General features: G+C 42.4%; 1 protein-coding gene across 3 annotated transcripts in view; it reads left to right on the forward strand.

Moving 5' to 3' along the window:
* nlgn2a (neuroligin 2a) overlaps positions 1-27,861 on the forward strand; it is a gene marked incomplete at both ends in the record, with an annotated part of 134,343 nt that overhangs the window by 61,932 nt on the left and 44,550 nt on the right. For 2 of the 3 annotated variants that reach the window (XM_080486485.1, XM_080486484.1), the window contains one exon: positions 2,364-2,513. In XM_080486485.1, the coding sequence (XP_080342611.1) occupies positions 2,364-2,513 (150 nt within the window). The remainder of the gene's footprint in view (positions 1-2,363; positions 2,514-27,861) is intronic. The other variant, XM_080486486.1, reaches the window with a different exon arrangement.

Below are 27,861 nucleotides of genomic sequence, written 5' to 3' on the forward strand. Positions count from 1 at the left end.
AGAGGCGGAAACGAGTCGATGTGAAGCAGTTGCCATGGCGACCCTCCATTGCAGCTGCCTGTAAATTTCTCCCTCCCCTACGCGAGTGTGTGCCTGACTGATGCACTGGTTTAAGCGCCATGGCTCTGTGTGTTTGCGTGTATATTTGCGTGCGCTGCCCCAGTGTAGCAATGGCGTTTTTAGGCTGCGTCTTCAGTGTTAAGCATTTGATGCATGTTTCAGCAGGTATTTCACATGCTACATTTATACATATATAATATATGAGCAGGTTTCAACGGGTGCCAAACACCCTCCGTCTCTCTTCCTTTCCATAGCAGATGCTGTAGTGGTTATTTATGTGGTTGTTCTGCACTACTGCTCTCTCATATCCCCAGGCCTGCAAACACACGCACAGACACGCACACACACACACTCACAGGAGCCAACAGGGGCTGTCACAGTGCCACAGTTCTAAGTCTTGTGTGCCATATGCTATCGTGGGCTCCTGGCAGGCTGGAACGTCGTTGCTCGGAGTCAGCTGGGGGACTGGTTCAAAGGCCAACGAGAGCCCATCGGGGACCGTCCCGCCTGCGCACACGCAGAGCGGCAGGATCCCGCCTTTATTGAAAACTGTCGTGGACAACATTGAGGGCTCACTGTGACACGCCGCGTTCAAATTTTTCGAGAGAAACGTCAGACTTTCGCATCAGGATGAGCACACGCCCTCCAATTTACAAGGTCTTTAACGGCATGTTTAGGCGACTTTGAATGAGCAAATATTTTGACTTATTGTTCAGATGCCCTGCAACAATGTCATAATAAATATTTCCTGGAACAATGCTTTGATACGGAAAACTTGTTTTCTCGATATGATTGAAATTACTTAAAATATTGCAGATTCAGCAATAAACCTACTTTAAAGTAATTGCTCAAACGGTTACCGATTCATATTGGCTGCGGGGGTAGGAAGTTCCTATAGTACAAGATGAGTCATTGAACCCATTACACTGATTTGTAGAAATATAATGAGATCATTTTTATGTTAAAATAATTTTATTATACACACGGGGGAATGTTTAATTATTTGAAATTTTTTGGTGCGTGGGAATAAAGTAGATGTAGAGGTTTCTTCAGATAAAGAATTGGAATGAGTACCAGTAAAGCGACAAATTCCAAGTCATAATTGATTCTTTAGTCATGTTAAAACATGCAGTCTGGTGAATAGTTCCCTAAAGTCTTCAGTCCGATTCCCGGACTTTGTGTGGTTCACCTTTAGTTAATCGAAGAAGATAGCAACACTTTAAAAGTGAAAACCTCGAATTAACTGTAGTTTTCTGCTGTTGGAAGATGACATTTTTATCTGGAACTTTCCCCAATATCTTTCTATTTCTTACCTCAAGGCAGGAACCCGCTAACAATTTGTGCCAGTGCGAAATGATAACATCCAAGAAAACTGTGTTTTTTCTTGAGATCCCCCCACAGGGGAACTGACCTAGAAATAGGTTGATGTAGCTGTCCCCGCAGCTCAGGGCGAGTGGCAATTTGCATTAGTGGGAGTTCCTAGATCTAAGGTACAAAATAAAATGAGAAATTTATGGAAATTCAATGCAGACATGATGTATTAAGAGCCAGTGGCCTTGTATTATCTGTCGATTGCACACAGAATGCTCTCTTTGGAAAGGAGAACACAGACATCCGCTGTACTCCTCTCAGACCTCCTCCTGTCACACTGTTGCCTTTTAACCTTCAGTAAATTGTGCTCGTGGAGAACAGTCGCTTTCAGTGTGTTTCAACATGCAGAAAAACATCTCGTCTTCGCAGGAGGAAATATCTTTTCTGCTGCTGGGGGGTGGGGGAGTGGTGGGGTTAAGGTCCTCAGATATATCTAACTACCCATGTCTGCCTTTAATGTTCAGCTCTGATTGATGAAATAGCCACGTGCTATCAGTTGGTATCACCACAGCCTTTTTTCAGACTTGCATCAGCGTTAGTTAATCTGGGCCTCAATGGGAAAGAAAGCCCCCAATGATCTACAGGTTAGCTCCATTATGGAGAACTATCCAGCAAGTTCTATTGCTTTAAGCGCCAGGAAACGTTTGATTAGATTCTTGCAGCGGTGACTCTTGTTATTGCCGGTTGCTGGAATCGTTGCCTGAAATCTAAATTACCTCAAGCTCATTTTTAAGAGCTGACATTCAGCTGCAGGGGAAGACGCACAGGCAGGCGCTGTGTTTTGATCCTGCAGAGCAATTTAACGTCGTCGTCCCCCCCCCCCACCCCTCAATATATTATGGCCTAACACAATGTGTGATGAAAGAGAATATGTGCAGCGTAAATACAGTTATTGACTTTTCTTCTTTTGTCCACGTTGTGTGTGTGTTTAGATATCCGTGACCGCAGGAAGAAGCCCGTGATGCTATTCATTCACGGAGGCTCCTACATGGAAGGCACAGGAAACATGTTTGACGCCAGCGTCCTCGCGGCCTACGGCAACGTGATCGTGGTGACGATGAACTACCGCCTGGGCGTGCTCGGTGAGTGATCTGGAGTCTCTCGATTTTATCATGCTGATGGTGGAAGTCATCCACAACATATTCCATTCTAATTGCATTTGGCAGTGGTGTAAATCATGAAGGCTCACTTTCTTATGGATTTCTGTTGTTGATTATTTCTCACGAAACACTCATACTGTGTAATAGTTTCACTTGCATTGTGCGTTCAGGTTTTCTATAAACTAGCACAATGCAAACCACTCCACTGGAAACAGCCGTCTGTCTTGATTAAGGTGTAATTGAAGCATTTTCTTTCTGTGTAATTGCACTATTGAAGCGACAATTTAAAGAGAAAAAAAGCTTTTGTTGGGAGGTTGTTGTTTTTTTTCTCTTTATCTTTTCCAACTAGGACTAAAAGGAAAAGCAAAGTGAAATGTACAGATAAATGGCAGCAGAGTGCATCTGTATGCACAAAGCAAAGGCGATACTATGTGCTTTTACGTTTACTGCTCACTAGGTTCGGTATGTTCAGTGAGAATTATTCTTTCTTTTTTAACAGAAGTTTTTTGTAATAATCCTGCAAATGCTCAATAATAAGAATAAGAATAATATCACATAAAAATACTGTATTGTACATATTGCTAGCTCAGTTGGTAGAGCATGAGACTCTCAATCTCAGGGGTAGTGGGTTCGTGTCCCACGCCGGGCGTCACCTTCCTGTGGGCTCACCACCTGCAGGAAGGTTCTTAATCGGTGCATTGTGATCTGGGTGACAGTGCTCAGACTGTCACCCCCGCGACCCGGAAACGGATAAGCGGAAGAAAATGAATGAATGAATGTACATATTACAACAAACACTAGTTTCACAGCCGGGTTCTTGATCTTCATCCTGGAATTATGTCAGGAACTAGCTTTCTTTGTGACTGTAATGTAATATGAATAGATGACCGTTGCGTACTGCAAAGGTTTTGCCAATTTTCCTCCTTGTAGCACCGCATGGGAAAATCAGCAAAAATCCCTTTAGAAATCCCTGATTTGAACGGTGCTCGGGGCCACTGAAAATGCAGCTTTTTAAAAATGGCTTCCGAGGTGGAACCTTTTTTTTTTTTTTTTTAAATACTCTTCAAGTCCCGTCTCTGTGAAAACAGGGCAGTTTGACACCGTTTGGGACCAGTGATAGACAGTATGGAGTCAATCACCTTTAGCCGTGTATGTTTTGTTTTCTTGAAAGCAGAACTAACTGGTATATCTGCCATCTTTTGCTGACACTAGCTGACAACAGCTATTATTTTTTTAGAAGACATCAAATGAATTGGTCCCTTTATTGTAAATGTTCAGGCGTTTTGGGAGTTTACCAACACTCCTTGGTGGAGGTCCTGAGCCAATTTTTTGACCGTTCCATGATGGTAAAACTCAAAAAATTAAACCAAGGACCGAAACAGGAGATTGTTCAAATCAAACCATTGAAACGTTGACAAATTTAACGATTGTTTGATTGCGACATGCAATACTAGTAACATCGTTTTTGCAGTGTCGTATACAAGTTGTGCCTCTGACATTATCCACAAAATGAAGATGGAAGCAAGAAGCATGTTTTCAGAGGTTTCCAGCTAAATGCAGCTCCTTGTTTGCAACATGAGACCTTTAAATAGACAAATTGTCTCACACCACCTTTCTTCCAACTGTCACGCTGTTATTTATTATATCCCTCTTAACACTCACAGAAAGCCCTTTACAGGAGAGAATGCAAAAAAAAATAAAAATGGCAACAGGAATGGAAATTAGGTTCAGATCTGGCATTTTTACTAACGCAGAAATGCGCCTCACAATTTCTCATTTTAACTGCAGCCCTCTCTCCAGTGCCTCCAACCTCTTGATGTCTATTTTGCAGCTTTATTATCTGTTCCACAAAAAGCAAGGATTGTTAAAAAAAAAAAAAAAAAAAAAAAAAAAACATCTTTACAGAGTGTTTTACTTGCACAAGGCCTGGTTATGATGCACGTTTGAGCTGTTACTAGCAGCTTAATGACATCATTAAAAAAAAGTGGTTAACATGGCTTTAATGTTCGGCGGAAGGTTGCATTGCTTACCATTTTCTTTCTCCAGATCTCATCATCCGTTGTCTGAAAATACACTCGACTTCCCCTCTTCGTTACTCACCGCACTCTGTCTCACTCCATTGAGACTAAGTAATTTAGCTTGGAGAGGAGGAACATGCCTCTAAGGAGGCAGGTGCTAACTAAAGGAAACTAAGTGCATTAGATATTTCATTAGTAGAAGAGAGAGTGGGCTCCTTCAAGCAGTTTGAAAATAGGCTGCCTGTTTTTGATTGGTTTTGTTTCTCCCTTAAAGAACAATATCGTGTCGTTGTTTCTCTTTTTCTTTTTTCTTTTTTTTGCAGCGCTTACATAGCATTTACAATGGTGACAGATTTTCATTTGCATATAATTACCTAAAGTGTTTGCTTTTCAATGCATCTTTATTGAGTTCTTCAGCATTTCTGCACAATTGGATAACACAATGCAACTAGTAGAAGAGATCTATGAAGCACGATACCGGTGCTTTAATTCTTATCCTTGGTGTTTGGGGGGGCTTTCATAAAGATTCTACACCTTTCTCTCCACTTTTATTGCTAAAACACATGGGAACCCTGGATTATTTATAAAATGAAAACAGTTTTAGTTGGAAAATCAGAGTAGAAAACAGCAAATGATCTTTTATACGAGCATTCGACCAGTTTCTTCTTGCTCTGTGCGAGAAATGTAAAGTGTGTTTACTTCTAAGCATGACTAACCTGGCAAAACAAGCCGCTTGTTCATCTACTTTTCTGACTTTGTGGTTATATCCTTGTCCCTCAATGTGGGAAATACTGGTTGCTCCATTATTACAAATAAACTTAATACTGTATCGTTTCTAGAGCACGACTTAGCAGCTATTGTTGCTGGAGACTTTAACGTCCACAAGTATTACAGACGTACATATGTTCCTGTATTTGTATACATTATTGTCCTCGTCTGTATTAGACCACCATGCCATACACCCAATAAAGTATAAATAAAATATAAAACAAATAAAGTAAACCCTAGTATTCACTATTGTACAGCTTAGGGCTCACATGTTTAGTATACCTTAGAGTTTACTTTAATATGTCTGAGTGCACACTTTTATAATGCATATTTTACTTCCATTAGATACCTTAGTGTTTAATTCATAGTAAACCCTATTGCTCACATGCACGGTACACCCTACTGTTAACTACTAAAGAACACCTTTCCAAATAACCTCTATTACTTGACTTTAAGCCTCATTTCTATAGTGCACTTCATTGTCTACATCACTACACCTGGGCTCACTTCAATAGTACAGCTTAGGCAATCTGTAGTCTAGATTTTACCCATAAAAGTATTACCCCCCCACCCCCCCCCCCTTGAATCAGCTCTAAAGCAAATGAGACCAAACTAATAATTATGTATGCGAGTCGGTGGGTTTATTATGAAATCTTTTAGTTCTCTAATCCATGTGACAGTTACTAATTGCCACCAAATGGGCCCGAAGAGCAACGTCCTGTGGCACAACTAAATCATACTGAGTCTCCAGTCTGTGCTGCTGTTTCATGCCAGTTTGGGGCCTAACAAACCGAGTTTCAGATGAATGGAAATAATCCCTCACAGATGGCATCTGAATGAGTGGATTACTGAGAACAAAAAGTTTTACAAAGATGAAAGAGTGAGCCAGAAGTGTGAGCAGCTCTTCCATGTCCTTTTTTTTTTTTTTTTTTGCCCTATTTTCAAAAGCGCCATTAGCATAGTGTTTAGTTCATTGAGTGTCATTGTAGTGTCACTGGACGTGGATTTGTTAGGATTTATTTATCTTCTCTTGTGAAATTCCACTTCTTTCCCATATAGTCGCATCTCTCTTCTCACTGCTGCGATGGCGGCTCCGCGTTTTCCTACCCCAGCAGCCGATCTGTGACACTCTCGTCACATTCTTTGCGTCAAGGAGAAATAAAATTGAGAGGGGGACTCTGTCATTTGTATGCAAAGAGACAGCCGCGGCTATCTCCCAAATATGAGAGCCATCCAGAGCAATTTGGCTATGATTGGGAGAAATGTGAGTAATCTATCGCCCCATGCATCCTATATGATAGATGGCGCCTCCCTTTGATGGATGCGAGTCGTGCAGAGATGCAGGCCAAAGCGGATAGGCCAGAGCACGTTTTGTGTGTTTAGGGGTGGTGCGCAGCGAGAGCACGTGTAGCCGCATGCGTTCATGCATATCAATTTGTGCTGTGTTGATGCACCGCGCCATGGTTTGTGCCTGTATTTGTGTTCCTGCCTCAGTAATTCAGACATGCTGATTTGGAAGGGCACCGCAAGAATTACTGATGCAAGAGCTTCAATGCTGTGAAAAGTAAACCTGATGCAGGATGTGTGTGTGTGCGTGTGTGTGTGTGTGTTTCTGTTCGCGAGACAGTCATTAGCATCGGGGTACCAGACCACTCAGACACTTGCGAGATGCACTTGAAAGTTTACCAATGTGGTCTTTAAGAGTTTAATGTTGTGGTCTTGGTTTCCTCAGCCTACCACAAATTACTTGGAGGGTTGCAAAGTTTTCTACCGCCGTATGCTTTCAATTTAGCTGGGTATTTAATTACTCTGATCAAATAAATGATTACAGCTGGAGTTGAGTTAATTTGAATGCACTGCCGCTAATTAAGACTTAAAGCTGCTCTTTTTGAATATGCCTTGCCTGTACCGTTTCACAAGAGTAACATCTTGCTGACAAAAGCAGGATTTTCATTGTTTTGGACTTGAAATCTGCCAAGAAAGCTCTTCCTACAGAATTACTCATCATTTTTGAAACAACGTGGATTCGTCTCCATTTGATTATATTCTGATACCATGTGTTAATAACATTGAAATCAGTGATTATTGTGCCCGCGTATTTGTTTTGTGTCGATCATACGCAAGGCAATTTAGAATGCTTCACAAAGGCAAAGAAATACATTAAAATCATAGAAATAAAACAAGATATTAAGAAAATTAAAAAGTGCATTTAGACATAAGGCAAATAATACAGGAGCATCCCCAAAAGCAAACTAGAAAAAGTGAAAGAGCTTGATTGATCTACTGAATTTCAATTCAAATTAGATATCCTTCTTTTTTCTGTTATCAAGTTTCTTGCAAATCAAAGTGCCTCATTGATGACATAACAACACATGCCAGAGAATGTAAGAAAATAGCTCTACCAGTTGTAAAACTGAAAACCTAACAGAGACAGAGTAGCTCTAATACTAATATTACTCTAGTTTTATAGATCCTCACCTGGGCAGATAATAGATAACCCACAGAGGGTTTTTGTAATTTATGTGAACTGGCTGAATGTAATGATATGTGAGATGATGTCCACACGCAGACCTTTCAAGGCCCCATATTTCCTGGTTGGGGTGTCGAGAGAATGGTCACAAAGGTGAGCGCTTGCTACCCGTCGTCATCTGTGAAATATAAAACCCTGACATTAAAAGTCTGTCCCAAGGCTTCATTGTTCCGTGTCCTCGCACAGATACTCCCTGGGTGTGCAGATATCCTGGTGTTTATGAGCAGGTTTGCAGCGTGAAACAGAAATGTCACGTCTCATGAGGAACGTGGTTGGTTGTAGTCCTGAGGCCGAGCACAGGTGAGCATGAGCACAGAAGGCACCCATGCATACAGGAAGACGCTGCTTTTACTTACACCGCCGGTATTGAATTGTTGTTGAGCACCTGATCAGTGAACTGTTGGCTTTGGCATTTTAACGTGACATCATTATTTCCAACCATAGCAGAGGATTCAACTTTGGTGGGCCTTGATTTGGAGGCGCAAAACATCTGTTCTGTAACTAACACTGACATCTAAACTCAAGAGAATTTATTTAAAAAAAATGTTAACAGCTGGAATGTCAATGGATCATTGATTGTCTGGAGTGTCATGTCGTCCATCCATTCATCTCACTCGCAGCAATTCAATATCTGAAGCTCAAGGTTTTATCTTTAGGTATCGGCACCATCGTCCTATTGTTGGATCTCTGAAAAGTTGATTGGATAGTTAAAAAGAATTGAAGGCCGTCTGTTATTATGGCATATTACAATATCGAGGGAAAATCTTGTGAGTATTATTACACAAAGTTTTGATTAAATCTACTATAGGATAGTCTGATATTGGCTGAAATTGTCCAGCTATCGTGGAGTTTCAAAGTCAAAATGACAAGAAAATATCTCCCAACCTCTGCTCTTGAACATTTTTTATTATTTCGATTCAATTCAGCTTTATTTATATAACACCACATACAACACAGTCATTTCTATGTGCTTTTAACAGAGAGAAACCAACAAATCCAAATTAAATTCATTGTGAAGAACACCATAGAAGCCACTGCCGTATCTGATGTTGTGCACATCAACGATTTAATTTGATCCTTCGTAAAACAAACAGTATAAGCCCTCCCAGCACTGTTTGTTATGTCACCACCCTGGCATATTGAAATGGAAACACAGATCCTTCTGAATTGGCTGAGTTTAAGTTTGAGGCCAGATCTTTTGGGCCTTTTCAGAGTGCAACCAGAACACACTGCCAGACAGGAAGTGAGGTTTTCGTCATACGAAATCCTCCTTCAAACATCTTCAGCAGTAACTGGTCCTGATGTATTTTTAGAATAGTTTTTCTAAAAAGTTATCTCTGGAATCAAAACATTGTCATAAGTATAGTTATGCACTCTAGAATTTCATTTAACTAGTAAACTTGGTGAATAAAATTCTCTTTATTTGGCTCAGGGGGCCTCATCTGGATGTCTGTGCCAACGCACGTAGAACTTAGACGTGAGCGTTTAAGTAAAACAACAGCAAAGGAAAAAAATCAAGCGGGAGCAGCAGTGATAGAGGTTGTGGGAGATGAATCTCAATCTTTTTTCTTTTTTTTTTCCTCCATCTGGCTGATTGAGAGACGTGATCTTTTCACTCTGACACCCTTATTTAACAGCTGCCTCTCCAGCCCCTGCCAGCACTCCACAGACGCTAACCACCGTGGAATCACTCACATCGCGGGACGTGCCCGACTCCATCCGTATGCTAATGTGGAAATGTACCTGTCTGCAGCCAGACAGGCGAGCTCCACTGCGGGAAGCAGGGGGAGGGAGGTGTGTGTGTGTGTGTGTGGGGGGGGGGAGCGGCGGGCAGTCTCCAGCGAGGTCTCTGCAGGGAATTGGGCCGAGTTAAATATGTAATGAAAAGCCTCGCCTGGGCACCGAGCACTTGACCTTGCCTCGGTTGGCGAGGCAACTGGCGCACTTTACTCTACATACGTCACCCCTACCTCCGATGAGCTTTTTATATCCCTCCACTGCGGGAGGCAGGAGCGTAGAGATGAAAGCACCGCTCTGGAGTTGGTTCAGATAGTAACCACGGGGGCAGAGAGCGCCAGGGCGCGACACTCCCGGCCACCACAGCTCTCGTCCCGGCGCCATGCTGCACGTGTGCGCGCGAGCGAGCGAGCAGCGGCACCGTGGGCTCACGCGCACACAAAATAGGCCGAGAGCTTTTGAGAGATGAGAGAAGTGACAGTGGGAGAGAGATGAGAGAGAGGGCAGAGAGCGAGTGGAGGAGTGGGGGGGGGGGCTTCATTTGCCTGTGATGCTAAAAATAAAACTTGCAGAGCCCCTTTCTGAGCGTGCATCGAAGCAGACGTTGCTCATCTAGAGCACGATTGTGGATGCTTGAATAAGCTGTCTGCGCACGCGCACGCCACTCAGATGGCATCTTCTGCCGGCACACAAACATCATGTTCCTCTGCTTCATGAATAAAATACATATCTCCTGTAGACTTGATGGAAATTCAGCAATAAGTATTACCTGCTTGTCCATGATGCTAATCTTTAACTCGGTCTAGTCTTAATCAAAGCTTGTGTCGCATCAAAATGTTTGTTATTGTGTAACACACACACACACACACATACACACACACACACACACACACACACACACACACACACTCTGACAGTTTTGGTATTCAGGACGAGTGGATGTGAAAAATGCCTGCTCACAGCTCCAGCAGGGGGCTTTGCGTGCGTGCGTGCGTGCGTGCGTGCGTGCGTGCGTGCGTGCGTGCGTGCATGTGTGTGTGTTTTGCTGTGTGGTGGCCATCCCACGAGCAGACATTAGTGTGACCTGACAGGACCAGAGAAGATATTAAGACACACAACGGGCCTGAACACCTCTATCAAGTGCACACACTGTTCTCAGTCTCCATAGCAACCTCCAGCAGAATTGATGAGCAAAGTCTCATTGACTCTCATGTTAGGGGGAGGGGGGGGGGGGGGGTCTTCAGTGTGCGATGGGTGGCGTTCAGTGTGACATTGAGAAGCAGGACAACCTGGCTCAATATTTTGAGAGGGGATTAGCACCTCAGCTGGCCAGCATCTCACACACACACACACACACACACACACTGCAAACATTCCCACAGGTGAAACTCACACCGCGACACACACACACACACACACACACACACACACACACACACACACACACACACACACACACACACACACACACACACACACACACACACACACACACACACATTGACACAACAACAGGAATGTTCTCAGACAGCTCGCACGTTTTCTCTTCATCACACTCCTGGATGTTGGTTCTCCTCCGTCTGTCCGTGGCCTTAATACTCGCCTGACATGTGTCCTACTTTCTCACCTCCTGTATTATTTTTTTTCCCACCTTTTTTATTGCTTCCTTCCTCCTACACGCAAAGCCTGAAGGAGCTCGTTGAGTTGTGCAACGCGGCTGTCAACATCCACCTATTTCCTACGTGGAAATTATTGCTTAGAAAATGTCTTGAATGCCAAAGAAAAAGGAGGTTTGGAAAGTTTGAACCATTTACTGTGTGGTCTCATTCAGTGAGTTAAAACAATACAGGTATTTCAATTGAAAAACTGTAATGCCCTTTAACTTATCAGCATTAATACAATAGATATATTTGATTCGACCGTAATTTATTATGCTTAGTGATGATTTTTTTTGTATATTTTAGATTTATTTTACACCTAAACAGGAAATATTTAGACATTTTTGTTTTATTCAATTTTTTTTAACTTTTACGTCAATGAAATTTAAAAGTGAGTGACTTTATAGAAGACGTGATGGGTTTTTTTTCCTCTTTTAACAAGACGCTACAATTACTAGTATTTAAAAAAGGAATGTGATGAGGATAAAAGTAAGTCTTACCTTTCCGAGAGTGTTACATTTTTTTTTTTAGATGCACCTCTATATTACATAGAAGTTTCACTGTATTCATAAATCATATCTGTGTTTTGGGCGTCACCTCAAATAGTCCATTGTCTCCTGTCTTTGTTCAATAAGCTCTGAAGATGCTCATCATGTAACTTAACAAACTGTGACTCTGACAGTCACATGACTTCACCTCGATGTGTGAATGATGAAGTCAGTTATGGATGCACATGTAAAGAATGAAAGAATGGGATCCGGCAGTAATAAGAAAGGACAACTTAGGCCCTATTTACAAGAGAACGATACACCAGAGAGTGAATTTTCTGTGTTTCTGCTTCAGAACATTTTGATAATGTTCACTGTCCAAACAAAAATGCTGCAATTTGCATGCCTGTCCAGTAATTGGTGTGTTTTTGTCAAACAACTTGTGTGCAGAGATCATTTTAATGTAAACATTCAAACTGTTTTCTTCGCCGTATATGTGTCTCTGCATGTGATCCAGATGGACGATTATTATTGATCTACCCATGCATGTACTGAACAGCTATTTGCTCTGACCATCGTGTGCATATGAAGGCCTCCATGTCTCTGGAGTGCTGCTCAGGAGTTTTATGTCGCTGTTGTTGCTCAATCGTCTTTCTCACCTTTAAAATAACAAGACAACACATACAAATACTTAAAACCTGCTGTCATCCGGTTAATAGTGTAATTACACCCGCAGTCTGACAGCTCTTCTTTTTAAGGCGAGCACATTTGCTTCTTTTTAACCAGCAGTGTCGCTGGATGGGGAATGACAACTGCATCAGTCTGAGACACGCAAAGTCACTCGCTCTGTGCCCCAGGAGTGATATAGAGCCGGATATGTCTTCAGAGCAGCCTGGCAATCCAGCAGTGCAATAAATCCTTCAACTCTCCATGCCTGGATTCACGTGAAGAGACTCATCATTCAAAATTGTCAGTAGAAAAACTGCATCATTTGCTTATTCTGGTGTTTCATAGCCCAGCCTGTTCGGGAAATGTAGAAAAAGTGCAACCCTCTGTGGGTTTTCCAAGGAACCGTCAGCTGAAGTCATTTCGAATGCTTGTCAATGAATCTGCTGGTTTGCTGCCAGCTGCATTGGGATCCTACTCAGGAGCCAGACGAGCAAACAACTGCGACGCCTCAGAAAGTTCACCCTATTTGCTTTCTTTGCTTTTTTTTCTCACATAATACAAAAAGCTTCATTCACTACTTTTGATAGATCTTGAATTGCCGCTGTCTTAAGCTTGATCTTGTGGATATATTAGGGATTGATGGCTGAACAGTATACCGTCAGATCTTGTCCACATGATGCTAACATCAAAGACAGAATTGATTTATTGTTTTTGTCTCCTTTTCCAAACTCCACTCAGTTCCAGCTCCCGTGTTTGTCTGCGGCTCATCTTTCTTATTTAAAACTTTACTTCCTCACCGCAAATTTGCTGCTGGAGCTCTTTTTAAAACAACGGGGTTAGGAGGCAGATTACGCTGATGTATGTTTCGCATGTCAAACAATCAGCTTTGTAAGTGAGAAACTATGGGCTGGTAATGGCCGGGGATGGATCATCATTACTGCTGGATGACAGTTGTTTGAATCATGGCGCGGCGCTACTCGGCTAACTGAGGGACTTAGCTCTCCCACGGGGACGGGGGAAGTTGTTTGGGGAGCCAAAGTAGCATCCCGGTGCGTCTGTGCAGTCGGATTGGCACTCATAAAGACAGGCTGTTAGCGAGCGTAAACACCAGTGCACCAAAAGACGAGCAGTCAGCATTTGCATGTGTGTGTGTGTGCGTGTGTATGGGGGGGGGGGGGACTGCTGCGACGCTGCGTGATGTTTGCGGCAGCCTCTGAGCTCCCTGTGCATGAAGCCGGCACACAGACATAATAATTAACATATGGTGGATTCTGTGTGTGTGTGTGTGTTTAATGTTTCATTGCACTGCAGGCTGTGTAAGTCACGATTGTATGCACATCCACTCAAATAAAATTGTGTATCACTAATGTAATCACAATTAGAAGCATATTGCTCTGTGTACGAGATGATTACCACCGTTAAGTGTGGTTTTATTTTGCTGTATTATGTTTGCAATTACTCCAGAGTTGTGTGATTTCACATATTTCCTCAATCACTTCTCAGTCATCCTGAGAGAGCAGAGAGATCCAGATTATGTGTAATGGAAAGAGCAGCGTGTGACATGAGGAGTTGCATCATTTTTGTAACCTGTGCTTCGGAACATATTTGATCATTTGATATATATCAGAGTCGAGGTACAATTCAATACACGATCACAATATAATGCAAAATACATACAAAAATTTGCAAATTTATCATTCAAAACAAAAAAAAGAGTTTGAATGTTCTCTCTGTGTGTGCCTGAGTTTTCCTTCTTCCACAGAGAGAAAACTTATCTTTGAGGCAAACTGCTGCCTTTAAATGTACCATAGATGTGAATCTATGTGTGTGGTTGTCTGTGTCTTTGTGTGTTTGCCCTGTTTTGGACTGGTGACCTGTCCAGGGTGTCCCTGTCTTCTCCCAGTCAGCTGCGGTCAGCTCCAGAGAAGTTACTGTGTGGCCTCACACAACAAGACATTTCTTAGACTTTCTGACATTTCAGAACTGCTTTCACTAAGAAAGTAGTTAACAATTTACTGACAAGAAAATGAAACTCTTCATTTACTAAACCAGACATCATTGGTTTTTCATTTGTAGCTTCTTATCTTTTTTTTAAAGAAAATCCATGACATCATTTAGTGATTCAGGAAACTGGAGCAGAAGTCTGTGAATTCCCAACAAAAAAACTAGTAATATCTTTACATCAAGATTTGTGGACTGGTCAAAAGGGAAACACTCTAGAAGGGTTCACTTTCAACAGAGGTAAGGGAAAGTGTATGTTGCGCGGTCATTGTCTTGATGAGCTGCTATATTGTCTCAAGCTGGGCTGGATTACAGACGTGGCTTTGTCTGGCTTCTTTCCCTGCAGGTTTATGTCTCAATGCTTGGGTCGAATGTGGATGTGCTTTGTTCCAACAGACTGATTATACCCCAACATGCTGCCGTGCATGACCACGTCTCTTCATTTCCAACTATGCTATTTAAAACTGCAGTCTGCTTGAGCATTGCTAATTGAACCAACTAATCGACTACAACGAGGACGTTCAATCGTACAGCTGACTGATTTTGTGATCCTGGCTTCAGCACCATGGACAGCGGCAACATTCGTCGTTTAACCACTGAGAGTTTCCGATAGGAGCGTGTTTATGCGGCACTCCTTCACTGTAACGCACAATTATTACATTATCATGACTTCCTCTGCGTCCAGGACAGAGCGTGTGTTTGGTTTTAGGAATATGAGCCCTAACTGAAGCCATTTGCATGTGAGTCAGTGCGAGGTCAAGGACAGCACAGGGTTAGTCTGGCTGTGATTGACAGGAGGAAAAGTATGACAACGGCAGAGGTGATAGGACACCTGACAGGAGTATACACACACACACACACACACACACACACACACACACACACACACACACACACACACACACACACACACACACACACACACACACACACGATTAAATGAGACAGCAGAGGGAGTTGGACTTAAAACAGTTGGAGGGGGCGGCACGGGGAGAGTAACGAGAGAAGTAGAGTTCACTCATCCGTGTAGTTCACTCCTCTCGACACACACATCCACGCACATGCACAAACACACATGCCAGCCACAGGCTGACCGTAGTAACTCAGTGGCCCAGTAACAGATGCTGCGAGCAGTGTGGGGGCCGGGCTACACCTGCTCTCCTCTGCTGATGATCCTCCACCTCTTCTCTCTGGTGCACCCGGACAGCCACGGCACTTCTTTCCTGGTCACGTATCGGCGTGGCGACTCGACATGCCTTGCCCTCCCCCCCTCTTCTTTTCCATCTGGTTTCTTAGATGCAAAGGCCAAATTATGTACTCATTATCCCCAAACACACTGAGGATGAGGGCTGTGGCTTGGAAATATTGCCTCAGTATTTCAGGATAACGCGGCGATGAAAATAACGATGTGAAGTACTGTGACATAGACATCACAATGACAAGACTGAAGTGGGAAAGATTTGGCTCCATCAGTATACGAATAGTAAAGTCACTAACAAGTACAAAAGGATTATTGAAGACACAGCAAATAGCATGTAAGAGACAACAACATTGCTACCCAGAGGCAATAATTAAAATGTTACTGCTGGAGGTGACTTTATTACACACAAAAAAATCTAAAACACACATTGCAGAATAAAAAAAAAAATGGAATTGCAGAGCAAATAAATAGAACCCATTTTCAGTATGTCACAACAGTAAAATATTTTCTGATAATTATTTTAAACTCCTTCAAAATATGTTCCATGTTATATGTTAATATGCTGCATGGCACCAAAACTCCAGGAGAGGCTGTAAACAGGTCTGCTCATTTGGATGAAATGCCATAAATGTATAGTCAATGGTGAAAGGATTTCTCTTATATAGTGCTTTTCCTATGTTTAAACAGTCCCCAAAGCACTTTACATGGTTTATAACATTCACCCATCGTTACACACATTCACACAAATACTGAGAATGTTGTACAAGTGTGCAAAGTTGATGTAGATGAAAATAAATAGCATTTTTGATTAGAATAGTGTTGGGAAAGATTTCTTTAAGTCTTAATGCCCACCTTCTGTAATTGTCTTTTAACATTGTATAAGTTCCTAAATCTATGTGTGAAGTGTGTATTTTATTCTACTTTATGATCTTGCTTTTTTTTGTATTTATTCATAATTTTAGTCATTCTGCTTTGTGTTTATTTTGTGTACAGCACGTTGGTTGCTTCATAAATACAGCTGGATTGGATTAGAGCGTCTCAGGAGGTATACCCATTGTATTGATTTGACTAACCCAGTGTCAGACAAGAGTATTGCTCCAAATGAACAACAGAAGAAAAACAAAACAAACTTTTTAATGCAGCCTAACAAGTCTGAATCAATACGAACTAATGCACTGGTCTACCTGTTATGTTTGTTAAGCCATCAAAAAACTCTCCGTCTCCGTGGACTAAATAAAACCTGGTTTCTTTATCTTGAGTACAGTAGCAACCATAACATGTTGTTTCTAACAACCGCCAACAGAAACCATTTTGAGAGTACTTACTGAGAAACATGACTATATGTAAATATGGCTTTCCCATTTCATCTCCGGGTGAGTTAAAAAAAAAAAAAATCCCTGTTAATTCTGTTAAACTAATAGCGAAAACACCTTCACACACTTCCACAATCAACCTCTTACAACACCTGGCGGTTTAATTGAAAAACTTGCGTGATTCTCTGAGGTCCTTGACATATCCGTGCTGCAGCATAACACATTTAAGCATTTCTGCATAGGTGTCGGCGCGGCCTATGAATATGTACACGGTGCGTGGAAGTGGTTGTTAGTGTGTATATACGTGTTCCCCACCTGCGCTTCTCCAGCTCTCCTCCTCCGATCAGGGATGAGGCGGTATAGGCGTCTCATTAGGAGCTGCTGGAGCTAATTAACTAATTAAGCAGCCCATCCCGGGGAGCCGAACCTCTGCCAATCAGCAGGCTGCGTTCGCTAACCTAAAGGGAAGGCAGCGCCGCGGCTGTGTATCTTTTCTGCCGTGTTCGCTTTGCTGACGTGCCCACTCGCACACGGCCGGACTCAAACAAAGACGGGCTGATGATAATGAACGTTTATTTGTTCCTCAGACAGTGCAGTCTCATGGATGGATGCACGTGGGTGCACACACACACACACACACACTCAAACACACACACACACGCACACGTTTTCCTATGGAAAGCCCTGTAATCTGTTGAGCTTTGAATGAGGCAGATGGTACCTCTAAAGTGGTGCCACAACAAGCTCAAGCTCCTGTGTCAAAATGTGCCGGGTTTTTTTGTTTTTTGTTTTTTTTCTTCTACTTCTTCTTTTTCCTTTACTCCCTCCATGGTGAGCGATTTCCTGAGCACTTCTGGAGCATAACAGCATTTCAAAGCACTCTAAATGAATGACTGCTCAAAAGTGGTGCATAGACCCTTGTAGCTGTACAATTACCGTGATCTGTGGAATTTGAATAAAACACATACAAGTTATCACCGGCTTTCATTTTGTGAAGTGGTGGTAATGTTTGGATGTAGGCCTGAGCACATTTGCAGGGACGGGAGGAAAAGTGTTTGTGATCTACGTGTGTACATTTGCACATGTTTGCATGAATATACCTAGACAGCTTCTTATAGCCTCTCACTCTGCTGGATTTTGTCAATGTTTGGTCATAAAAGAAATTTCCCCCTCGTTGACTTTTGAATTAGTAATGAACATGTCATGCTCAAAGTCCAGAATAGAAAAGATGTGGAACATGACAAAAAAAAAAAAGAAACAACCCAGCCACTTGGTAAGCCCGTCTTCTGAACAACAGTCGTCTGATCTTTGCTTAAAAGAGGGCAGCCTTTGTAATCTTTGGATTTATACGCAAAGTGGTGTCGATAATACTGATGCTGCATACTAAATGCGACCTTAGTGTTTCACTCTCTCAGTGGTTTGGGATGAGCTGCATGCTTGGTGTCAGCTACAGTATGGACATTGGCAGTCTCCATCCATTTTACATGACCAGCCTTTTCTTTATACTCTCTTATATACATTCACAAGCGATTACAGCTGCCATGCATGAATCTCCTCACTTTTTTAAGCCAATAAACAAACTATATGTCTATTTTATGGGGTTATAGGATGTACTAAAATCCACTGATTGGATGCTCAATGTCACTGTTTTAGAAGACAGAATATTTAGAAGAATCTGTTTCTTTGCTAGTTAGATCTTGGCTTATTTTTGTCGAGACAAACTTACATTTTCAAAGTCCTTTATTTAGTCCAGCCACTAGTAATCCCAGGCATCTGGAAGAAATGGCGTTGACTCATTGCCCATCGCATTGCAGATGTCGCAAACTTTTTCTGAAAGCGCATACTGAGCCAGGTAAAAATACTGAAAGCGACCTGATTGGCCGAAGAGAAGCTTCCTCGGTGGCTTAAAGCAAGCTGGAGTGTGAAGAGAGAGAGAAAAAATAAAAAAATCGAGCCATGCTTGAGCAATCGTGTCTCTGTCTCTGTGGTCTCGCAAGTCTTGCGATACCCAGCCGTCCACCGAGACGCTGTGGAAAGACGTCTGTAATGTATTCCAGCCTGCGGCGATGTGACCATCCATACACATGCCCTTCTGAAGCATTAGTGCCCGGGTACCCTGGGGTCCAACCCACCAGAAGAGGCTGTGTGATGTATGATCCATCGACTCCCACGCCACCAAGCAAAGAAACTGCACCAGCCTTCCTCTCAGTGGGAATTTCACTGATTAAAGGACCAGTTTGTCAAATATTTGGTTTCAGATCAGCACCCAAAAGTGGCGAGAGATTAATTTGTCTAGTCGCTTTCTTTATTCTCTTCTTTTTTTTATTTTTATTGAAGAGCCTTAATGTTGCTCAACACTGGAACAGAATTCCACACACAAGTGCTTTGATACATGTTCTTAACCATGTCGAGACTCTGATGTTTTCCCGGTTGTCTCTCTTGTGCCCCTTTTCTTTTCTTGAAGTGCCCTCACTCTTATTAGAATGCAGGCGGATGAATTACAGATTGCTGGTGGGGTTTGTGGTTTTGGGTGAGAGTATAATTATGTTTGCAGAATACATACCAGCCCTCAAAATCTCATCATTGCTGTTGTACTTGCTCATGAAGCGTGTCTGCTTCGCCTTCCTCGCATTGTCTCTTCGAAGCTTCGCCTCCTCCTGACCTCCATCGGCCCCCTTGCACATCCCCGTGCTTCTCTCTTTTTAATTAGGAAGAAACAAATGTGCTCATTAATTGGCTGACTCTAAAGAAAATAGCACAGAAATGTGCGTCTCCCGATGAGTGGAACTGAATGAAATTTCCGCCGTTGCTGCACATGTGCAGAGCTCCAAACAGAATATGATTGCGTGCGTGAACAAAGCTTTACGACTATTTGTTGTATTTTTTAGAGAATAGAATAAGATCAAGCAGAGGGTGTTGCCTTACACATGTAAACATGAGATGTCTGGGTGACTTTGCAGAAATGAGCTGGCTCCAAGTGAGCTTCGAGCAGATGTGAGTGGTGGAAGAAGCAAATTGGAATTGGCACCTGATCTGACAACTTGGCAGTGTTCTTAGCCCCCTGTCCTCAATATGAGCACGGTAAATTGAGTGCAGCCCAGTATGGGAATAAGATGAGGGGATTTGTTTACTTTTCCTCTCCCTCTCGCTGCTCCTCCCTCCTTTTTGGCGCACTTGCTGGTTTGTAAATGTCAGCAAATCCTTAAAATACTGCTTCCTTTAGAGCTGACTGTTGCCTTTATTGACAGCTACACCGCAGGTCAGATGGTTGATGGTTGTTTAAATGCTGGATTCAGAAAAAAAGATCACAAATAAGTGCAAATGGACACAAAATTTCGAAGGTTACTGAAAGAAAAAACATTCTGAAATTTGATACCAATGTTAAGATTCCTGATTTTTCCGTGAGTCTTGGATGAAAACAGTCTGAAAAATAAATTGTTGTAGCTGATGTTGGTACAGTACCTCTCGGAGTAACTCTAAATAATCATTTCAAAGCTGAGATGATTCTCAGGATTTTTGTTAAGGTTTGTGCAGATTGGGGCAAAACCTGATGCGCATAATGCTTGAGGCTGAGCAGAAACAACATATAATGTTTCTATACCACAGCCAAGTAGGTCAGCACGTTTGATGAACACTTGAAACCATATAGATCTCGTTAGGAATACGTTGCTTCAATTTGTTTTTAAGCACAGACAAGTTCAGACTACCAGCATGGAGGAGGCACCATCATACTGCCGGGCTGCATTGCTGCCTTTTGTACTGGGGGCACTATCGAAGAAATAAAACACATCTAAAATTACTAAGGCATTCAAGAGAAAATGTTTTCAGGTGTATCTTCGTAAGTCCTGATAACACTCCTGAACCCACTCTATGCTTAAGAGCGTGACCTGAAACTATCTATCTGTCCTGTACGGCAAGAGAGAAACTGGACAAGGGAGAAGCATGCAAACTCTGCGCCAACTATGACAGCTTTCCTCCTAAATGTCTTTCACAATGTGTGATTGCTATAACAGGGCCGCCGCCTTGAGTACCGTAGGCAGCAAAGCAGCCCAACAGCATGATGTTGCCTCTACCATGCTGAGGCTGACTAAAGTTTCTTGAGAAGGAGTCGAAGCGCTCATGCGGCAGCACAAAGAAAGAGATGGATTTGATTTGAAGTGACATATAAATTAGTCCTTAAATTCACCTGATAATTTTTGGCGAGAGCTGAAATCGGCCACAGCCAGAGCAACTCCTGCAAAATTAAAAGAGCTTGAAGGCAGCCGCAGCCCTGTGCAAGTATCATCTACTTTGTAATAAAAGGCAGTTAGAGGCTGAAAAAGCTTCAGTAACCCAATATTAATAAAGAATGGTGATGAAAGTATCCATGGTACATTTTCAGTTTTTCCGATCCTATTTCCCCCCCCCCCCCAGTAACTTTGGACATTTTATTAAATATTATAATTACCCTGAAGTGGTTAATTTGCATTCATTTTCCTCACGATATTCTTAAATTCTGCACTTAAAAATCATCAATTCTGCTCAGCAGTGTAATTACGGACACTTTATCGCTCGCGTCGCATTCGATATCACATAATCTCGCTCTGTGGCGCTGCCACACACACGCAAACACATTCAAAACTAACATGACACAAACCATTTAGGTGTCATGTGCAGTCCATTCTGCCTCATCCCTGCAGCAGCGCACCGTATGCTGTTCAGTTATGCATTGGATATACCATGGATAATGCATGACATGAATATAGCCCGAGTGAAAAACTCGGAGGCTGCACACCTTCAACATTATTCATATACTGTGTGGGGCCCAGTGTGTGTGCGTGCATTAGCATTCACGCTATAAGAACATCTTGACTCCCAAACTGATTTTCTAGCGGGGGGGGACTCAGCTCTTTGCTTTACAACTCCCAGGGTGGATGGATACAGCTGTGTGGGGGGTGCTCACAAAGACTATGATTATGAACCCTTCCATAAGTATTCATGAATAAAATAAAAACAAAAAAAAAAACTGTTCACACACTTACACAGTTTTGCCTTGTGGCAGATTTCCTGGCAGGGCTGATGTGTGCGTGAGCGAGAGTCGAGGAGGAGAGGCCCCTCGCTTCCCTCTCCTCTGTTGTGAGGAAAACTGCAGAGGGCTCCGTTGGGGATTCCTTCGCATGCCGAGCTCCAGTCGGCCCCACCCAGCCTCTTTTATCCCGCAGCCAGACTCCCACTCTCCTTTCAGTTCTCCTCAGCGTGACTTCACACCTAGCTTGCTTCCCCCTCCCCATTTCATTTATTTACCACTTCCCCTCATCTTTTCCTTTTTTTTTTTTTTTTCTTAAGTGTGAAGCAAATAAGCATAATCCATTTTCCGGACAAATTGTTCTGTCTGCGGAAAATGGGAAATTAAATTAGTTCTTTTTGCCATGTGTGTCTAATTACTTCTTCAGTCATTAGTTGTGATTGAAATAAAAAGAAGTTGTAACTGTTGTTGTCAGCCACTGTGAAGACCACATTAAAGTTAAAGATACATGCTGCTGCAGTCTGAGTGAACTTGGCTGTGGCTGTTGAATTGTTCAAAGATAAAATGCATCGGCAAGAGCTACTGTCTCTTAATCACTTTCAATATATGCCATTTCAATATAACTGTTCGTTTGTCGCTACTTTGAAGCTTATGTTACAAACATGCTGGTGAATCTGGTCTCAGTTGGACAGTCCTATCCTGGGGGCCAGTGTGATGACTAATATAGACCCCTGATTCTCTGCATCCTGCTTGTTTTTTGTTTAAAACTATTTTTAGATATCACAAAGAGTAAAAAAAACTGGAATAAGGGGTTAAAAGAAAAACTAATGTAAAAAAAAAAAATCTCCAACAGCACCTGGTGAGGCCGGAGGGCATTTAAATATAGTAGATGCGACTGTTGGAAAATTGATGTTAAATGCTATTGTGTTTTTGCACTTAGTGTTTTTTTTTTTTTTAGCTCTTAGTGAAAATTAGGAGCAATTCATATTACTGAGTCCAGAGCAAATGACACACAAATGATATTATTGGCCGATTTAAGTGTCTCTTTTATATAAAATACAACTCTGAATGATGATAATAGTCATGGGAGATAGGTCAGATAATGCTGTTTAGTTTATTTGAGAACATAGCTCCTAAAGATAGCCACAAACGCCCATATAAACAGCCATTTTGTAAAGAAAATGGTATAGTTACAATATATTTTAGCAGAAATAATGGAAGCGCTCCAAGTGAAAAGCAACATCAATTGGGCCTGAGTGAAACCTTGCTTGTTTTTTTAAACAGGTTTGTTAAAAAATTTTGTTTTCGAAGAGACAATGATAACATTAATTTAGATAAGCAGCTATCACGTCGCAATTAATTCCTTTGTAAAGTCTTCGCCTCCGGGCACAGCGGAAGATGGAAGGATAAAGAGTCTGGTGTCAAATTCCATTTCTCTAATGTTACATGGTAGCTAAAATATAAGTGTTTATGTTTCGCTTTCAACCTCCAAAGCAGTTAATGCAGCGTTCAACTGTACGAAAAATGCGATATAAATGAAGTTTGATTTGATTTGACACAGAAGGCCTTTTTTCAAAGCGGACACAATTTTGGGGGGGAGCTGTAATAGTTTCAGACAGCGGTGGAGATGTGGGGTTACATTACGGGCCGGCATACTAATCATGGAGCTTTAAAAGATAGATTGCTTGTGTTTTGAATATGAAAACACATACGAGAGTGTAATAATTTACTTTAAAAGTGTCATCTAAGGTCCACAAATTCAACTTCCAAATGGAGGATTGTATTAGACAAAGAAAACGGCTAAAAATCTCACTCTCATCCCTTTAACTGTTGGGATATGTGCTGTTGTGTCCTGTCTTGGTGTTCTGCTGGTCTGTGATTGGGTTGAATAGATTTCTGGTATCCACCATAACTGGTGACAGATCAGGTTAAGCACTGACCTTAAATCTGAGTTCAAATCCAGGTTGTGGCAGGAGAGGACGTCTCCGGTGCAACGTGGCCACTCTAAAAGAGAGCCTCCGAAATGACACTTCTTCTTTCATCTTCGTTAATATTGAATTCCTTCTTAAACATGCAGACTTTAAGTTAATCATGGATAATTCATCCAATCTGCTTTTATTTTCCCCGTGAATGACTCCATTCACACTTACTTTTTTGCAACTTGTTTTCAGACACCTTGCAGAGCAGCTTGTTGTTGCCACAGCTGAATTCGGGTTTTATCTGACATAACGCACTCTGATGTGTGAATCTTGCAGCAGTCAGGTCAAACAAGCTGCAAACCTCCGCCCCTCCCTACCCCCCACTGTTTCTTCTCTTCCCTCCTTCTCTCTCAGATCAGTTCAGACAAGCCCACCCTACCTCTTCATCCATGCACCTTCCTATAGTTCTCTCTCAGCCAGTGAGGTCAGACTAGTTCCAAGTGAAGCCCCCTCCTGTCGTTCACGGCTAGCCTTTCCCCCTCTTCCTCCACCTTCATGTTCTCTCTGTCTTCATCTCTTCCTCCCTGCGTCCGTGCTCTCTTTTCATGCAGCCCCCCTCCGCCCCGTCCCCGTCCTCGGCTCTGTGGGTCAGCCCAGTTCAGAACGTCAGGCTGAGCAGTCAGCTCTCGTTATGACAGCCTGTCGAAGTGAATACACCTTCCTCCCCTCTCCCAACCCCTCTTCCTCTCAGTCGGCCTCGCCAAACTCCGCGGCCGCCCCGATCCACCCTTCGCCTCTCGCTGCGATCACACCCCTGCCCTCCTCACATCCTCGTCTTCCCTTGCATCCCGCGTGCCTGTCCAGCCGTTGTCAACTTCACTTCCTGCCTTGTAACGTGGCGTTGGCCCTCCCATCCATCACCGGCCCGCCCTGTCTTCTCTCATTGCCATGCATATGTCTCAAACCCTAAAAGCTGTCCCTCCGTCTCCGTCTTTATCAGTTCATCTGTCTCCTCCGCTCCCCTCTTGCGCCACGCCGCCACCTCCTCCGTCCCTCATCCGTCTCCAGCGTCATCTTTTTTCCTTTCATTTCTTTTCTGTTTTTTGTACTTTTTCCTAATGAAAAGATCCATTTGTCCTGAACCTGGGAACCATTCATCTTCATTTTGGTGCGTTACAAACGGCCCGTCTGTTCATTAATCTTCAGCTCCCCCCTTGTCTTTCTCTCTCCAATCTATCATCTATCTGTCTCTACATGCGGCTCCTTTAAACCTGAAACTCAGATTAAACTTATTCCCAGACCAAATATATTCCCAATCGATCTACCTGTACATGTTCATTTTGGCTGATGTTTTCTACAAGTGCTCAGCTGTCTGCAATTAATGTTGGATAAGGTTAAAACCTTGTAAAACAAAATCTGCTTTCGTATGCGTCAGCCCACATATAATTGCATCCAAGAAAGAGAATGCTTTTACTGGGAATGAACTCGTCGTGTTACTTCATTCAGTACATTTTGCAGCATAATCTCAAAATATCTCTCTCATGGAGCTGTTAATGCACAAGATGTCTTCCTACAGTGCGTCTTCCTGGTTGTTTTCCGTGGTGAACCCTGAAATGGCAGCTAAATCATCAGCGAGTGAAATAGCATTAGCATACAGCCCATTCCGTAACAGTGAGTTCATGAAAAAGTACAGATAGAAAGCATGTGGTCCAAAACTGGCCTGCGTGAGGGTAAAAATCAGCCCGCTGGAAGAAGACGTTAACTTTAAATGTTCAGCGGAAGTAACCGTCTTTTCTAATTCATGCACTCATTTAGTGAAAGGAGCAGAGTAACTACATGGACACACTGGGACTCAAGGCCGGAGCCAAGAGATGAAAACTCGCTACCTTAGTGCAAGTGAAATAGCATTAGTATCACAGTCACACTGTGAGTGAAATGGCAAAAACATGCATGCTGAAGGCTGCAGAAACGCTGTGAAATCTGTGTCCTGTAGAGCTGTTGCCAACGTCAGCCTGAAGGGAAACATCAGCTCTTTTATCACATTTCCAAAGGCATCTCATTTGTTATATTTTACTATAAAATAGTTCAAGATGGAATTGAAAGCACTAATAAAAGACATGTTTGTTTTTTTATCATTTCGCTGTATTTTGACATCATAGGCAGATGTCATAAAGATGGCGTACGGTTTCCACTGCACAGACTTGTTGATGTTTAGTGTAAGAAGTTTAACTGCTATGACACTTTTCCTATTGTGTGTGTACCACTTTGCACTAAGTCGAGGGTAGAAATGTGGAATTATAGTTATTTATATTTCATTTCGTTGTCAATTCATCCTCAAAACTCAAGTTGTAATGTGATTGAAAGGCAAATGTTCATACAGTGCATCTGTGAATGCTGCCTTTCAAACCCAAGATCAACTTTTACACAAACTGATTTCTTTTCCAAGTGAACTCTGGAGTAGAGGACAAATCATGGACTAAATATATCTGCACGGGCCATACACACACACTTACACAGCCCAAGATCTGTCTGCATGATGCCAAGGCCACACACACCCAGGCGACACAACCGTCTTCTCCTTTTCTGTGAGCTTGTACAATGGAGTCAATGTTTTGACCTTTCCGAACATTCTTGATGTGTTGAGTTCTAAACATGTAAAAACAAAACCATAACAGACCCACGTGCATCACATTGCATCTATCCAGTTTTAAAACAACACCATTGCCAAAGTCATAAAGAGTTTGTTGCTTTGAGTAATGTCATAACAATGGTCCGGCAGGATGTTGGACTTATTTAGATCAGAGTTTTTTTTCTGATGTCTCTTGGCCAAAACATTAAAAATAAAGCTCGGGCCAGGACATGAATAGAAGATGAGGAATATTCCTGTGCATAATCTACAAAGTAAATTTAATTAATGCTCTCTCAACCCTCGACACAACAGTTATCAGCTATATGCGTTCCATGTATTATTTCTCCACCCTTCAATAACCACTTAGTTAAATTGATATAAAAGAAGACGTTGCACCGACTCTAATGTTTGGCTTCTTGTTGCAGGCAGGTGTAAAGAGTGCTTCCTGACAGGAATCAATAACATGTCACATTATGATTATTATCACTAATTGGTGTCTTCGGTATCCATTTTTAAAGGCCGTGCTAGTGTTATCTTTCCATCCCCATTAGTTTGCGCACACCAATTAGCAAATGTCACATACTTAAATTAGTGGTTAACACTGTGCTGGCGGTGTTGATTTTTATTTTTTAATTTTTTATTTTTTTTCCGTTCTTGACAGGTTTGGGTTATCATTACCAGAGGTTTCCTCCTCATTACTTCAAATTAGCAGTTAGCATCAGTCGGGACGGGGGCTCGGTTCCGTCTCTTTCGTTATTGGTTTGCATTGGTGGTTAACAAGGACAGTGCTAAGGTTTCCCTAGTCATCTCCCATTTGCAGCCGTTTAGCCCCAGCATTCGCTTCCCATTACTGTGAGTGACAGTGCAGCGGGGTGGAGAGCAGCCAAGTACCCAGGGGACAGCAGACCAGCACACATTTCACTCTGCCTATGCATCTGACGCACACACACACACACACACACACAGTGTGCCGAGTACATACAAGCCACTACCGCAGTACAAAACTGAGGTTATCATAGCTACACAGAGGTGAGCTTGTATATCGCTTCAAAACAAGCACTACACTCTTTCTTTCTTATCCTTTTAGGTCAAAGCCATTCATTCAGAGCTGTGGTTCGACTGGCGTCCACAGATTAGCTTTAAAAACAGAAGAAATACTTGGAAAGTGATTTCTAAATTATATTCACAGTGAGTCTGATAGTCTTGTAGCCGATGCATTTTTACGCACAATTTGTTGCACTCACCACACAAAACAGTTGTTTGAGAGAGCCCACAGGAAGTGTAGCTTTTCTGTCTTGTCTGACTCCATAGTCTCTCTGACGGAGTATCCCTGTTAACACGCTTTGTCGCAGTCACGTCCAGAGGTTTGCAGTTGTCTTTGGGACTTAACTGCA

The sequence above is a fragment of the Lipophrys pholis genome (assembly GCF_963383615.2).
Source record: "Lipophrys pholis genome assembly, chromosome: 18".
Lineage (NCBI taxonomy): Eukaryota > Metazoa > Chordata > Actinopteri > Blenniiformes > Blenniidae > Lipophrys > Lipophrys pholis.